A 17477-nucleotide genomic window follows, 5' to 3' on the forward strand; every position below is an offset into this window, starting at 1 on the left:
CTGCCAACCCTCCTGGGACAAATTTTCTCCCGAAAATCTCCCGAAATTCAGGCGGAGCTGGAGGCCACGCCCCCTCCAGCTCCATGCGGACCTGAGTGACGTGTATAAAGAGCGTGTCTGCCCCAATGACCTTATAACTGTAGAATGATCGATGGCGAGTTCTTTGTTTCTTATGTGGGTTTATTGTTAGGCAGTTTCATTAACGTCCTCACAGTGCGGTAAAACAACACACAACAACAGCAGTCCGTTTTCGTCTCCCGTAAAGCAGTTTGTCTGCCAAACAGCAATGTTGTGACACTCTTAAACAGGACAATACTGCCATCTACTGTACATGCATATGGTTAGAAAAACAAGGATGGACAATTTAACCCTTAACTCAATAATGAGTAGATGAGTGTTATGTGTGTGTAAATGTGTAAATAAATGAACACTGAAATTCAAGTATTTCTTTTATTCATATATATATATATATATATATATATATATATATATATATATATACATATATTTGCACTCTCCCATGGCGTGCCGCAGTGTGAGAGTGGCCGTGCGCAACCCAAGGGTCCCTGGTTCAATCCCCACCTAGTACCAACCTCATCACGTCTGTTGTGTCCTGAGCAAGACACTTCACCCTTGCTCCTGATGGGTGCTGGTTAGCGCCTTGTATGGCAGCTCCCTCCATCAGTGTGTGAATGGGTAAATGTGAAAGTAGTGTCAAAGCGCTGTGAGTACCTTGAAAGGTTGAAAAGTGCTATACAAGTACAACACATTTATAATTTATTATATATATATATACCGTATTTCCTTGAATTGCCGCCGAGGCGCTAAATAATTTAAAACCTCTTCTCACTCCTGCGCTTACCAAAGGCATGCGGTAAAAGTAAGCATGTGCTAAATATTTTAAAATCTCTTCTCACTCCTGCACTTACCAAAGGCATGCAGTAAAAATTTGGGTGTGATGTAAGCTTGGACCTTAAATCCTACTGAATAGCTCTTAATCTTCTTCCCTTTGTGCGATTTCAAATTACCAGTATTGAAATCAGCCTCCTCCATTTTGAAAATGATGACAGGGGAAGTGTCACTCGTGACATCACGAGTTTGACCAGGCGGTAATATCAATCCTGCGGTAACTATTTTGCAAAGCGATTTTGACCCGGCAGTAATTCAAGGCAGGCGCATACTATATGCCCTGCGGCAATTCAGGGAAATACGGTATATATATATATATATATATATATATATATATAGATATATATATATATATATATATATATATATATATATATATATATATATAGATATATATATATATATATATATATATCTATATATATATACATATATATATATATATATATATATATATATATATATATTAGGGCTGGGCAATGATTAAACATTTTAATCGAAGTTAATCGCACTATTTCTCCGATTAATCGCGATTAACTGCATTGTATACGCAAAGCCCAATAATTAATTCAAAAGTAGTGTGTAGTGCACCTTTATTGGAGTATTCTCCCACATGAACAAAAGCGCCAAAACATTTGTTGTGCAAACACAATTTAAATCAGTCCTTGTTAAACAGTAGCAGTTAAATAGCATATTTTATGAAAATCAACTCAAAAAATGTAAATACAAACATTTAAGCTTATTGCCACTGCCAGGGTATTTAAGTTATCCTGTTTGTTATGGAAAATAAATATAATCTACATACAAATCTCTGAGCCACAATCATAACATCTGAACAGGCAATTTCTGAGGTAACAGCAGAAACATTTTTTTTATCAGGGATCTTATGTTTGAAAAACCTATGTTATAGGTAGTGGGCTGTTTTAGGGAATTTTTGATCAAATTATCCGTAGTAGCGATATTAATAATGTTGTGTTTATTCTGCGTAGTGCACTTAAAATAATTATGACCATATCTAGGAATTGATATGATGGGAATTTTCCGATTGTTTGCTTGGTGCTTTGATAAACTGAACGCATATACATGGTACTATATTGTGATGTTATGAGCCAGGGAAAAAATAACTACTCTACCCAGCATGCAACAGGAGTGACGAGCATGCGCGGTAGCCCGGTATAGGTTGTGTCGCCATAACGGCATCTTGTATGTTGTGATATGCACGCTCTGAAAGCAAACGTTAAAAACTCAGCCAACACTCCTCGTCTGCATTATTCGTAAATAGACAGACAACACATATACTCCGCTGCTTCACAAGCCGCTGGATGTAGCCGGCAAAGTATTCCCATGCTTGCTAGCCGGTCTAGCAAGCACGCGTCATTCAGTCCAAAACGGCCCGATCTATCCACATTCAGAATTGTCTGGCGGTCGTAAGTGATCCCGGAGTGACCACGCTGTAAGCCAGCCTTGAAATTTGCAGAATTGTCCGTTATTTTTGCCAAATGTTCCATCTTTACAAAGAGCCCCTCCACGCCGAAGTACATCCGGGAGATGCCATCTTGTTAAGAAAAGGCGTTAACAAAATAAAAGCATGTAAACAACATACGCAAATGTGCGATAAAATAATTGTCGGCGTTAATAGATTGATGAGTTAACGCGTAATTAACGCATTAATTTGCCCACCCCTAATATATATATATATATATATATATATATATATATATATATATATACATATATATATATATATATATATGTATATATATATATATATATATATATATATATATATACATATATATATATATATATGTATATATATATATATATATATATATAATACTTGACTTGGTGAATCTATGAATCTAGCGGAAAATATACTCCTCCCCTCTTAGCCACGCCCCCAACCACGCCCCCAGCCCCACATTCCGAAATCGGAGGCCTGAAGGTTGGCAAGTATTATCTATCTATCCAGTGGGCAATATCGCAAATGTGGGTATCGATACCGATCCGATACCGGCCAGTATCGCCGATACCGGCCAGTATCGCCGATACCGATACAGATACCGGAAGTGTCGTCATCGGGGTGTGATACTTTTGAAAAACAAATTTGTACTTTTGCTTTTATTAATTGATTATGATAATAATACAACACAGGACAACGATTTGAGTCAAAAAATAAAACATTTATTACAAAAGTAATAAGCTTCACGGTGGGAGAGGGGTTAGTGCGTCTGCCTCACAATACGAAGGTCCTGCAGTCCTGGGTTCAAATCCAGGCTCGGGATCTTTCTGTGTGGAGTTTGCATGTTCTCCCCGTGAATGCGTGGGTTCCCTCCGGGTACTCCGGCTTCCTCTCACTTCCAAAGACATGCACCTGGGGATAGGTTGATTGGCAAAACTAAATTGGCCCTAGTGTGTGAATGTGAGTGTGAATGTTGTCTGTCTAACTGTGTTGGCCCTGCGATGAGGTGGCGACTTGTCCAGGGTGTACCCCGCCTTCCGCCCGATTGTAGCTGAGATAGGCGCCAGCGCCCCCCGCGACCCCGAAAGGGAATAAGCGGTAGAAAATGGATGGAATATCAATAGCAATAAAGTAATGCAAATAAGGTGCAAACAACTACTGAACTTGGCTTGTCGCCTCAAAACACACAATCACTTAAGGTAAATAACAAAACTCTAGTTATTGAACAAAGTTGTAAACATGAACACAAAACAAAAGAACTGAGAAATTCAAATGAAAAAGTAATAATGTCAATTACAATAAAGTAAGTAGTGCAAATAAAGAGAAAACAAATACTGAAGTTGGCTAGTCTTCTCACAACACACAAGAACTTAAGTAAAAAAGAAAACACTAGTTATTAAACAGTTGTAAAAATGGACACAAAACAAAAGAACTGAGAAATTCTTATCGTTATTTTAGTGCAATAAAATACTTTACAGTTTACAACCAAGACATTAAGTCGCACTGGAAACGCACGCGTGTGTGTGTGCGTGTCCGAGTGAACCTCGGAGCGAATTATACTGATGTGTGTGCGCGAACGCACCAAGCGTCATGTTAATTGTATTTATTGTATTTTATTTTGGTTTGAAGATGAATTTCTAAAGTGTTTTTAAATCTTGTTCGCGACCCATCATTAGGGAGGAGGGTGGAGTGGTGAGGAGCGCTGCGCTCCGCTCACATTTTTTTTTTTAAATCGGAGTTATTCGCTTAATTTGGTGAAGTGTCGATACCATCACGTCAGTATCGATATGATACCGATACTTACCAAGTATCGATACTATCGATACTTGGTATCGATACGCCCAGCCCTACTATCCACTGCACTGTGTGGGTATCAGCAGGCTTCTGTCATTCAATTACTGCAATTTCACTCCTGCCCTGTAAGGGGCAGTACATTCCAACGAGGCTCTCTCCGTCAGCAGTGACCGACGAGAGAAGAACTCCCTCCCACTAGCATTTCTAGTTAGCTACTTTCTGCTGCTCGGTCTTTATTGTGCGGGCAAAGTCATCCAGCCATCCTGCCCACTCCGCCAAGGAAATATACCTTTTGGACCATAAGATAGAGTGGGTATGTCTTCAACCAATCCGAATGCCATAACTGTCAAGAGTTTGTGAAGCGTCTAAATGTCAGCTTTTAACAGCGTCATGCTGCAAAGCCCTACAATAAGTCGGGTCTGACCCGAGTCAATGCCATCTAACCATAGTGTCTGTACAGTCGCGACTGCACATTATGTCATACTGACATCATCTACCTATTTTCTGGACCACTCCTTTTATATAAGTCAACCAAAGATAGCTTGTAACTCTTGTTTTTGAGCTAGTGACGTCACTCAAGTCGTGTTGTTCACCTTGTCCAACTAAGTGTTAGCTACTGACCTACGGGCTAACCGAAAAACTCCAAACCTCAGTATTAGAGATGTCCGATAATGGCTTTTTTGCCGATATTCCGATATTGTCCAACTCTTAGTTACGGATATCAACAGATACCAATACATACAGTCGTGGTATTAACACATTATTGTGTCTAGTTTTGTTGTGATGCCCCGCTGGATGCATTAAACAATGTAACAAGGTTTTCCAAAATAAATCAACTCAAGTTATGGAAAAAAAATGCCAACATGGCACTGCCATATTTATTATTGAAGGCACAACGTGCATTTTTTTTTAACATGCCTCAAAACAGCAGCTTGGAATTTGGGACATGTGCTCCCTGAGAGAACATGAGGAGGTGGGATAGGGGGTAGCGGGGGTGTATATTGTAGTGCCCTGGAAGAGTTAGTGCTGCAAGGGAGTCTGGGTATTTGTTTTGTTGTGTTTATGTTGCGTAACGGTGCGGATGTTCACCCCGAAACGTGCTTGTCATTCGTGTTGGGTGTGGGTTCACAGTGTGGCGCATATTTGTAACAGGGTTCTGGGTATTTGTTTTGTTGTGTTTATGTTGTGTTAGTGTGTGGCTGTTCACCCCGAAACGTGTTTGTCATTTATGTTGGGTGTGGGTTCACTGTGTGGCGCATATTTGTAACAGCGTTAAAGTTGTTTATACGGCCACCCTCAGTGTGACCTGTATGGCTGTTGACCAAGTAAGTAGGAATTCACTAGTGTGTGTGGAAAGTCGAAGATATTATGTGATTGGGCCGGCATGCAAATGCAGTGCCTTTGAGGCACGCCCCCAATATTGTTGTCAGGGTGGAAATCGGGAGAAATTTGGGAGACGTTGGCAAGTATGAGTGGGAGGCGCAACTGCTCTGTACTTCTCCCTACGTCCGTGTACCACTCCGTAAAGCGGCGTTTCAAAAAGTCATACATTTTACTTTCTGAAACCGATGCAGATAATTTCCGATATTACATTTTGAAGCATTTATCGGCCGATAATATCGGCAGTCCAATATTATCGGACATCTCTACTCAGTATTTGTCTGTAGTTTAGCTTATGATGAAAATATTAAATTGCCTTGGTTTGTTTTTAATGCATTATTTAATAGTAATACTCACTTACGGTGGCAAACACGAGCAACGTCCAAAAAGCTCTAAACGCAGAAATGATCCAAGACTAAAAACAAACACACATACCACAAATGCTGCTGGAGCCTTTCTCAGCTGCTTCGGGCGGAAGGCGGTGTACACCCTGGACAAGTCGCCAGCTCATCACAGGACCAACACAGATAGACAAACAACATTCACACTCACTTTCACACACTAGGACCAATTTTAGTGTTGCCAATCAACCTATTTGTGGCAGAGCGTGTGTGTGTCATAAAAACAACAACATTGACTTACTCCATCACAATGTCTGTATTTCATCCCGAACTCCACATTATTTATTTCCTCCCTCAGTTGCTCTTTCTTCCTTATTTAAAAAAATATTTTTTGAAATAAAACATTTTACCTTTTTACTCCTCCAACTTTCTTGTCAGCATCCTGTATTTCTTATTTTGCATTTTTTTTTTTCAATATTTTTTTTCATCCTGCGGAGTTCATTTATTGCAGCATTTTTATCCCCAATGTGTGAGTTTTTCGGGTTCGGATCATTTCTGTGTTTGGAGTAGGGATGTAAGGATTACTATTATAATGATTAATCGAGATTCACCCAGTGATTGTATTCATTTCCTGGAGAAGCAGCTCACTCGGAACAAAAATGGACTCACTTGTGACGGTGGCAGAGAAGAGGACTGTGGAAAAACTAGTGAGCATCATGGATGATGCCAGTCACCCTCTGCAAAGCGTTATCAGTTGCCAGAGGAGCCTGTTCAGTGCTAGATTGCTTCATCCCAAGTGCAGGATTGTTAGACTAAAAAACTCCTTTGTCCCACACGCCATTAGTCTGTACAACTCCTCTCTTGGGGGGATTGGGGGTACCAGGATGTCAGGGGATGCAAAACAATAACATATACCCCCACTATTTATTATTTACTTTTTAAATTTGATCTCGATTCTGTACACTGCTGCTGGAATTTAAATTTTCCTGAGGCAACTCTCCTGAAGGAATCTGTAAACTGCTATCTATCTAGTGCGCTGACCGCTAGCCAGGTTAAATGCTGACTTTCATTAAATGTTTTTAAATTTATTTCAGGCAATGACATAAAAAAAGTACGAGGTAGACTACACGTAATAATATACATTAATATAATGCAAATGGTAATGTGCAGTATGTAAGCATGATGGTCCAGTTTTGCCTGAAAGGCAGTGGGAAGAAGATTATTTAATTCCACCCTCAGTTCTCAGTTTGGTGATTAATACATTGAGTTGCACTGTTACTTTGTTTAAGAATTATAATACAAATGTTGTATCATAGTGGCATTACCACAGTTAACAATAATTATTACACTGTAACAATAATTTGCATTAACAATGTAGGTAGAATGAATATACCAACAGCGGTAATAGACAATATAGCAATAATAATAATAATAACACTTTGAAACAGAGTACAACAGCAGGTAAAATTAAAGACCCTCATCTCTATATTTGAACCAGATCCGATGTTTGTATAATAGTTTAAATTGATTAAATACAAGACATGATAACATATTTTCCATTAAAGTGTACTCCGTGCACTAAAAAAACAATCTTTGTCTCTTGTTTTGTCAGTTCCCCAGGTGTTGCATCTTATAGTGTCACATTCACCTGGTAGAGCAACACTAAAGCACCACTGGCCGCTCTGTGACCCAAGTAAATAATGTGCTGCAGCTGAAGATGGGTGGTAGCGGCTCCAAGTCCAAAGGATTTTGGCCTTTTTCTGGCTCAGGCGGCAGTGGCGACGACCAAACCAAAGATGCAAATGAGCACATGTTGGCGAGAGTGCGAAGTTTCCCGGGTGCAACACCTTTTGTGTTTACCCGACGAAGGTAAGTGGCTCCTCCGCAAAATGTACAGTATTTGCATTTCAAAGATATTTATATATTTTTTCCCAATATTAACTACCTTGCTCGTGGTATAAACCAGCATTTTACTGACCGATTCCACAATAATGTACTGTAAGTATGTTGTCCAAAATCTAGCCTTGATACTGGAATTTAGACCCTACAAAAAGGCTTTCGGTACACCAGGCTCGGAACATGATATTTTGTGTGTCTGTAGCTTAAATGCTAATGAGCTGTGTTATTTTTCGATACAGTGTGTGTTTTGAAGAAGCGCCATTGTGTACTTTATTCACTTTTTACATGCACAGTGTAACTCTGCACCTGTCCAACTTAATCAAATATCACCTACATCAATGTAAGACTAAGGACAAGAGGACACAAATGTTAGCAACACTAGCATAACTATGTGAGCTACATGCTAACAGGTGAACCTCAAGAAATGTGAATATATTGTAAAAGTCCCTTCATTTTTAGCAAATCAATGTCAAACGTGAAAATAATAAGTGATATAAACTTAATACATACTAGTTAGGGCTGTGAAAGTATGGGCACCTCACGATTCCATTCTATTCTTGGGGGTAACGATTCGATTCCAAACGATTCTTGATTCATAATAAATACTTTTTTAATAACATCGGGTGCCAGTTCTATGATTAATGATATTCCTCCATAAAATAGACGAACCGCTTTAAAATAAAATTGTATTACTTACTTATGTGTACAGCAAATATGGGCATCTACATCAACAATATGATTTGGTTCACTGGAAAGGACACATTAAAAGAAACAATAATTAGTAATAATTATTTTTTTAATCTATTAGGAATCGTTACAAATAAGAATCGCAAGTGATTCATTAAAACAATTGTGACACCCCTATTCCATACATACTGTACAAATATGTCCAGCTTATATTCGTTATAATTTTGATGATAATGGTTTGGTTTTTGCAAACCCCAAATTCTCAAGCTGTAAGCCTTAATCATCAAAATTATATCAAACAAATTATAGAAATATCCAGAGTTGCATGTTTTATATTTGCTTTACCTTGTAAATCGAATTGCTGGTATGAATGAACGTTTGCACTATTTTCACAATTTTTTAGTTTCACCTGTACACTCATGTTTTACAGCTCCTACATATTGCTGTTAGAACATTATTTAAAATATATATTTTGGATAATAGGGGAGATTTTTAAATAAGATATAACTTTTTTATCAACATTTAAGATCAACAGAATTGCTGCAATTCACATCCCTCTGTTGCTATGCAGAATTTGTGGTGGACACAAAAGCCCAATTGGGGGAAAAAACTACCAGCCACGCCCACTAAGATGACACAAGCGCGAGGTGACAAACAGGAAGTCTGACAAAAAAACTTAAGAAAATTGCTCTTAAAAACACTACAATGAAACCGGTTTATTTAGCACACATTAATAATGCAGTTGCATCTTTGCTCTATTTTTAAAAGGGGTGTCCCGTTACAACCTTTTCACTTTCATACTATCGTGATAATATTATACTATTTAACCGATTCGATATCACGCAAATAATACATCGTTTTGACTTATTTTGTTTGCAGTATAAGAAAATGCTCGACCAAGTGATATAATGTTGTTGTTGTTGTGATCACGTGGGCTCTGGATCCATCTATTTTCTACCGCCTGTCCTGTTCGGGGTTGCGGGGGTGCTGGAGCCTATCTACACTGCTTCCAGAAGCTGGATAGAAAAGTTTGAACCAAATCTGGAATGGCCTGAAAAGTATTTTTTTGTTATAGCTTGTTTTCTTACATTTGAGTCTTGTTTGCATTCATTTCAGTTTGTCTTGGGTGTGTTTCCGCAGGCAGTAATTGGTCTTTGCCATTAAGTTGAATGCGCCAGTCTTGTATTTGGTTGCTAAATGGTAAATGAGTTGTACTTGTACAGCGCTTTTCTACCCCTTTTTAAGGAGCCCAAAGCGCTTTGACAGTATTTCCACTTTCGCCCATTCACACACACATTCACACACTGATGGCGGGAGCTGCCGTGCGAGGCGCTCACCAGGACCCATCAGGAGCAAGGGTGAAGTGTCTTGCCCAAGGACACAACGGACGTGACTAGGATGGTAGAAGGTGGGGATTGAACCAATAACCCTCAGATTGCTGGCACAGCCGCTCTACCAACTTCGCCACGCCGTACATATTGGCAGTATTGTACTAATTACATCGGGTGTTTGATTGTAACGTGTATACGTGTAAAATGACCGCCGCATTTCGTTCAGCATAACTTAATGTTGCATCCGACCTGACGCACTGCATTCTCTTCCATGTACGCACATCACCATCTTTCAGTGCAGAGAGCAATTCTATGAGCCAACCCATGTTACGCATAAATCTCACAGCCTACTACAATGTCAATACACAAAGTAGAAAATCATTACATGGAATGCATTATATTGTGCCAAGCAAATACCACCTCATATGTGCCTGATGCACATACAGTACCAGAAACCGCAATTAGCCGTGCTAATGTTGGAACCCATTTCCCCCTGGTATCAGCATATTGAGAACGAAATAGGCACTGACACTACCCATATCCACATAGGTTTTATTTGTCGAAAATATATGTTGCTCTGGCAGTTGGATGACACATTGACATACAGAATAATAAGCTTATATTTCCCCCTTAAGCCTCTATGTCAATATGTTATTGACCGGGCTAGCATGCTAAGCATTCGTTGCATGAACATACTAGCTTTGTTAGACAAGGTCATAGACTGCATTGGACAATAATATAGTTTACATACGAAATGTCCATTTCCATTTATTAGAAGTTATAAGAAAACCTGACTTACCTACCAAAGAGGAAATGAGCAAGTTTGGCGTCAGATGAAAAAATCTTCTCCGCCTTTAATTGTTTCCCCCTTTCAAAGGCATCCCTAATACAATTTCTCGTTTTGTTCCTGGCTTTGTCATGAATAAGTTGAGAATCGTAGCGACGTCTTTTAGATTTACTAAGGTCTGACGAAGAGAGCGGTGCGTAACTTGCAACCTGAATGTGACACACTCACTGACCTTTTAAATTGATCAAACGGTGGAGGGCGGGCCATCGAAATGAAGACATTAAGAATATTTCGGGACTGTAAATCTAAGTTTAAAATAGGGCTGTGCAATATATCGATAAACACGTCATATCGCGGGTTTGTCTCTGTGCGATATAGAAAATGACTACCAAATTTTTTGGAGTATAAATCGCTCCAGAGCATAAGTCGCACCTGCCGGAAATGCACACTAAAGAAGGAAAAAAACATATATAAGTCGCACTGAAGTAAAAGTCGCATTTTTTGGGGAAATTTATTTGATAAAACCCAACACCAAGAATAGACATTTGAAAGGCAATTTAAAATAAATGAAAAATAGTGAAAAACAGGCTGAATAAGTGTCTGTTATATGACGCATAAATTACCAACTGAGAATGTGCCTGGTATGTTATTGTAACATATTATGGTAAGAGTCATTCAAATAATTATAACATATAGAACATGCTATACGTTTACCAAACAATCTGTCACTGGTAATCGCTAAATCCCATGAAATCTTATATTCTGGGCGGCATGACGTAGTGGGTAGAGCGGCCGTGCCAGAAACCTGAGGGTTACAGGTCCGTTCCCCGCTTATTGACATCCAAATCGCTGCCATTGTGTCCTTGGGCAGGACATTTCACCCTTGCTCCTGGTGCCGCTCACACTGGTGAATGAATGATCAATGAATAATAAACAAACTGGCAGCCACGCTTCCGTCAGTCTACCCAAGGGCAGCTGTGGCTACAAATGTAGCTTACCACCACCAGGTGAGAATGAATGATGGGTTCCCACTTCTCTGTGAGCGTTTTGAGTATCTAGTAATTGAAAAGCGCGATATAAATCCAATCCATTATTATTATTATTATTATTATACGTCCAGTCTCTTACGTGAATGAGCTAAATAATATTATTTGATATTTTACAGTAATGTGTTAATAATTCCACACATAAGTCGCTCCTGAGTATAAGTGACACTCCTGGCCAAACTATGAAAAAAACTGCGACATATAGTCCGAAAAATACGGTACATCGTGTTATTCGAGTTTACGTTCTCATACAGTTGCTTTTAGCTGCTGGCATTACACGGCAGGCTCTTCTCGCTCTTTCTTGTCTCTTTCTCACAGACAGCGTCCACACCTTCTTACATACGTCACTTACGTCATACGCCCTTGCGGAGCAGAGATGTAGCAGCATGGGTAACGTTGGCTGCACGTAAAGGATGATAATACGGATTTTCGATCCCTTAGGCGGAGCCATATGAGTGGTAATATGAGAGAAAGAAGGTGCGAATGAAGGAATAATTAATTCCCAAGAAACACAGCAGGGGTCTGTTGTCTGGCGGTGGTTTGGCTTCAAGTGGGAATATGTCGAACAGACAACCGTAATTTGTCAAGTGTGGGCCAAAAGCGTTGCTAGAAAAAGTAGCATTACTGCTAATATGTAGTATCATTTGAAAAGTCACCTGCTAGAGAATGAAGAGTGCATACTACGCATGTCAACATCTCCATTCAGTGCCGCACGCCCACACCATCAAAATGCTGATGCAAACATTTCCAGATCAACTCCGTATGAAAAAAATAGTCAACATCAGAATTTCAATAGAATTCAATAATGTCCGTAGTAACCTACCACATGGCAAAGGATGAACACTATTTGATTTGCTATTATCCAGCTCATTTTTATTTGACAGTTATTGAACTATCTCATGTTGTTTTAATATGTCATCTTAATGACATCATGCACAAAAGTGCACTAATAGCTTGTTTTAAAATGTCTCTGACAATCTTGCACTTTCTTTTTTGGAAATGACATGAATGTTTTTTCCACTGCTTCATAACTGTTTAATAAATACAGTTTTGATCAATTGACGTAGTTGTTATTTCCTTCTCTGCATGAAAGTTTAAAAGTAGCATATATTAATGCAGTATGAACAAGAATGTTTTAAAGTAGACACATAGAATCATCATACTGCTGTGATTATATGCATCAAGTGTTATTTCAAGGCTAAGGCAAAATATCGAGATATATATGTATATCGTGTATCGCGATATGGCCTAAAAATATCGAGATATTAAAAAAAGGCCATAGTTTGAAATATTGAATATCTCGGCTGAACTACCGTTAGCAGTTATAAAGGTATTAAAAAAGAAAATGCTTAATTAATGCCTTTTGACATATCAGGGCCATTTAATAAGGACTTGACATGAAATATATACTCATGACACCTTTTTAATATCCAAATAAAAAGAAACGACTGGTGGGTCACTCCCTTAATGCAGACTTGACACAAAAGTGAAGTTGCCAGTAAGGGACATCCAAAGTGTAATTATCCTGGTTTGTTTTTCAAACTCCCTTCACAGTATCCATGATATTAAGGACCCCCAGTCACATTAGTCGTATAGGCTCAGGAGGATCATATTCCATGCTGAGGCTGTCCAAAGGTTTAATGAGGGAGCTGCTTGGGGCTATGACCCCTCCTGTGTACTACTTGCACCCCTACATGCATGATAAACAAACCTAAACCCTTTCAGTCTGCTCATTTGAAAAACTCTGAAGATTTGCAAGCACCTTATATTGGCTCATTTCTCTATCTCTATCTCTCCCTCAATCACTCTCTCTGCAGTTCTTTATACTTGGACGAAGATGGCGACTTGGCCCACGAGTTCTATGAAGAGACTATTGTGACAAAAAATGGGCGTAAGAAAGCCAAGCTGAGAAGGATTTATAAAAACTTGACACCTCAGGTAAGGAGATTACCTGTCAAAATACTGAGATGATGTTAACTTAATTTAATTAATCGGCTAAAGGAGAATTTCTGATCAGTTGATTGCCGCACTAACCGCTGGAAATGGAACGATATAGAGTGGGTAAAAATTGATTTAAGTACTCACTGTATCATCAGTGCGTAGGCTTGCAAATAAAGAATTGAATAATCCCTCACTGAATGTTCCGAGCTCCTGTTTTAATGCTAATGTTGCATTGAGCTAGCTGAGTTGCACGTGGACGCTGTGTTCTTAAAAACTAACACCGCCTCTGCCGGTTTTAAATAGAGCACTTAAATTTGCTACAAGTACGATTAAATTCTGCACCGAAACCGCAAAGAAGACGGGCGTCAATCGGAAAGGGTTATAACCGCGGTAAAACACCCAAAGGTTTTTATTACCTTATTAATGTTATCGAAAAAAACGTTATTTATAAGCACGCTTTGATAAACGTATCGACCAACTAGCGTTAATTTGCTTGCTAGCTTAAATGCTAAAATTAACCACAAGAAACATTACTAAGAAACGTAATACCCCATTATAATATATATATATATATATATATATATATATATATATATATATACACACACGATTACACATGTATATATTTACACACACGATTACACATGTATATATTTACACATATATACGCATGCACACATACGTGTATGTGTGCGTACGTGTATATATGTGTAAATATATACGTGTGTGTGTATATATATATATATATATATGTATATATATGTATATACAGTAACGAAAATAAGCTCAAACCCCGTTTCCGTATGAGTTGGGAAATTGTGTTAAATGTAAATATAAACAGAACACAATATTTTGCAAATCCTTTTCAACCAATATTAAATGGAATGCACTACAAAGACAAGATATTTGATGTTCAAACTCATAAACTATAGTTTTTTTTGCAAATAATAATTAACTTAGAATTTCATGGCTGCAACACGTGCCAAAGTAGTTGGGAAAGGGCATGTTCACCACTGTGTTACATCACCTTTTCTTTTAGCAACACTCAAACGTTTGGGAACTGAGGAAACTAATTGTCGAAGCTTTGAAAGCGGAATTCTTTCCCATTCTTGTTTTATGTAGAGCTTCCGTTGTTCAACAGTTCGGAGTCTCCGCTGTCGTATTTTGCGCTTCATAATGCGCCACACATTTTCGATGGGAGACAGGTCTGGAATGCAGGCGGGCCAGGAAAGTACCCGCACTCTTTTTTTTTTACGAAGCCACGCTGTTGTAACACGTGCCAAATGTGGCTTGGCATTGTCTTGTTCCCAATTAGCCTGCACACCTGTCTGATGTTCCAAATAAGTGTTTGATGAGCATTTCTCAACTTTATCAGTTTTTGTCACGTGTTGCTGGCATCAAATTCCAAAGTTAATGATTATTTGCACAACAAAAAAAATGTTTATCAGTTTGAACATCAAATATGTTGTCTTTGTAGCATGTGGCTTGGCATTGTCTTGTTCCCAATTAGCCTGCACACCTGTCGGATGTTCCAAATAAGTGTTTGATGAGCATTCCTCAACTTTCTCAGTATTTATTGCCACCATTCCCAACTTCTTTGTCACATGTTGCTGCCATCAAATTCCAAAGTTAATGATTATTTGCACAAAAACATTTTTTCATCAGTTTGAACATCAAATATGTTGTCTTTGTAGCATGGGGCTTGGCTTGGCTTTTTGTTCCCAATAAGCCTGCACACCTGTCGGATGTTCCAAATAAGTGTTTGATGAGCATTCCTCAACTTTATCAGTATTTATTGTCACCTTTCCCAACTTCTTTGTCATGTGTTGCTGGCATAAAATTCCAAAGTTAATGATTTGCACAAAAAAAAAAAAAATGTTTAATCAGTTTGAACATCAAATATGTTGTCTTTGTAACATATTCATCTGAATATGGGTTGAAAAGGATTTGCAAATCATTGTATTCCGTTTATAACTACATCCAACACAATTTCCCAACTCATATGGAAACGGGGTTTGTATTTGAACACCCTGCTCTTTTGCAAGTTCTCCCACTTAGAAATCATGGAGGGGTCTGAAATTTTCACAAGAGATAACCCAAAAAGAAAAATCCAGAAATCACAATCTATGATTTTTTAACAATTTATTTGTGTGATAAAGCTGAAAATAACTATTTGAACACCAACATTAATATATGGTAGAGTAGCCTTTGTTTGCAATTACAGAGGTCAAACATTTCTTATAGTTCTTCCCAAGGTTTGCACAGACTGCAGTAGGGATTTTGGCCCACTCCTCCACACAGATATAAAAATGGGACCCATTACTTCCCTGCTTGGCACTCAGCATCAAGGGTTGGAATTGGGGGTTAAACCACCAAAAACAATTCCCGGGCGCAGCCACCGCTGCTGCTCACTGCTCCCCTCACCTCCCAGGAGGTGATCAAGGGGTATGGGTCAAATGCAGAGAATAATTTCGCCACACCTCGTGTGTGTGTGGCAATTATTGGTATTTTAACTTTAATTAGGAGCCTTTGTTTCCTTACATACTACTAAAAGACAAGTTGTCTTGTATGTTCACTATTTTATTTAAGAACAAACTTTCAACAAGAAACATGTTTAATGTACCCTATGATTTTTTGTTAAAATAAAGCCAATAATGCATTTTTTGTGGTCCCCTTTATTTAGAAAAGTATCAAAGTCCCAAAAAGTATCAAAATACATTTTGGTACCGGTACCAAAATATTGGTATCGTGACAACCCTAAAAATATATATGTATTTAATCGTTAATTTTTATTTTTTACATCGAAAAAAAAGAGTACAGTCCATAATTCAATTTCCTCGTGTTTTAAACATACCTGGCCAAAAAAAAACTTATTCTGATAGTAACAATGCTAATTTTGGTCACAATAACCGTGTTATAGAATTTTAATATCATTACATCACTACATTTTACTGTCTGCAATTAACTGCATTAACAATCAACTTCACACAATTCATAATTCTCAATGGTGATGACTACCATATTTCAACAATATCTGACCTCTTCAAAAGTTGTACACAATTTTTGTCTCTCTCAGGGAATCATAAAGCTGGACCACCCTTGCATCCATGTCGATTTCCCCGTCGTCCTCTGCGAAGCCTGACGACGTTTGAGCATCATCCTCAAGACAAAATTGCAATGTCAGCTCCGTTTGGCGTTTAAAACCTGCAAAGCTGGAGACCAGACACTTTCAAATAACACATCACTCTCTCTGTGTGTGTTTGTATATATATATATATATATATATATATATATATATATACACACACACACACACATTTCTATATATGAAGAACACCCGTGTTCAGGATGATGTAATGTGAGCTGGGTCTCTGCATGTGATCTGTTGTTAGCAGCTTTGTGTGCAGTCGGAACACATCATAGGACACCTCAAGAAGAATGGAGGATGTCCGTCAATTTGGGAAATCATGATATTCGGTTTACATGGTGTGTATGTACGTATGCATGCATGTATGTGTGCTGACGCAGACTCAATCAATTGCTGCTGTTTATTTGCAGGTGTGATTCCCGCAACTCTTTGAGGGGGATTCTTACCGTCACGTGGTATTATCTAGAAAAGGAAAGTTTAGACGCACACTTTTTTGGGGGGATTGTTTTCCGTCTTTTACTTTGTCATGCATGGGAAATGATCCGATGATTGCTAACAGTAACACAATGAGCTGACAACCAGAGGCCCTGAAATGAAAGTGATTTGCTTTAATGAGTTTGGCGTGCTTTCACACAATTGCAGCACCGGTAGAGACGTCTGCTGTGAGACACTGTTTTCTTTTGCTGCTTCTGCATATCATATTTCACATGTAAATTATTATAATTGTTTTTTAATTACACCTTAAAAATGCC

General features: G+C 38.5%; 1 protein-coding gene across 3 annotated transcripts; it reads left to right on the plus strand.

Annotated features, from left to right (window-relative positions):
• The first annotated feature begins 4311 nt into the window (after positions 1–4311).
• On the plus strand, positions 4312–17477 carry tusc2b (tumor suppressor 2, mitochondrial calcium regulator b). 3 transcript variants are annotated; one of them, XR_009802111.1, is made up of 5 exons: positions 4313–4478; positions 7499–7755; positions 13454–13574; positions 16654–17063; positions 17136–17477. XR_009802111.1 is itself a non-coding variant. In XM_061874337.1 (4 exons), the coding sequence occupies exons 2-4, from the start codon at positions 7604–7606 to the stop codon at positions 16717–16719; spliced, it is 339 nt and encodes a 112-aa protein (XP_061730321.1). In that variant the 5' UTR covers positions 4312–4474; positions 7499–7603; the 3' UTR covers positions 16720–17477. The 3 variants fall into 3 exon arrangements, 2 of the variants coding, with proteins under 2 accessions (XP_061730321.1, XP_061730320.1); XM_061874337.1 differs by having other exon boundaries at positions 4312–4474; positions 16654–17477; XM_061874336.1 differs by having other exon boundaries at positions 16654–17477.

The sequence above is a fragment of the Nerophis ophidion genome, linkage group LG16 (genome assembly GCF_033978795.1).
Source record: "Nerophis ophidion isolate RoL-2023_Sa linkage group LG16, RoL_Noph_v1.0, whole genome shotgun sequence".
Taxonomy (NCBI): Eukaryota; Metazoa; Chordata; class Actinopteri; order Syngnathiformes; family Syngnathidae; genus Nerophis; species Nerophis ophidion.

What these genes read in the sequence shown, in the direction of transcription:
- tusc2b (XM_061874337.1), top strand. Translation starts at nt 7,604, where the DNA reads ATGGGTGGTAGCGGCTCCAAGTCCAAAGGATTTTGGCCTTTTTCTGGC. An exon ending in TTTGTGTTTACCCGACGAAG is followed by an intron (nt 7,756 to 13,453) that starts GTAAGTGGCTCC and finishes CTCTCTCTGCAG; the next exon opens with TTCTTTATACTTGGACGAAG. An exon ending in ATAAAAACTTGACACCTCAG is followed by an intron (nt 13,575 to 16,653) that starts GTAAGGAGATTA and finishes TGTCTCTCTCAG; the next exon opens with GGAATCATAAAGCTGGACCA.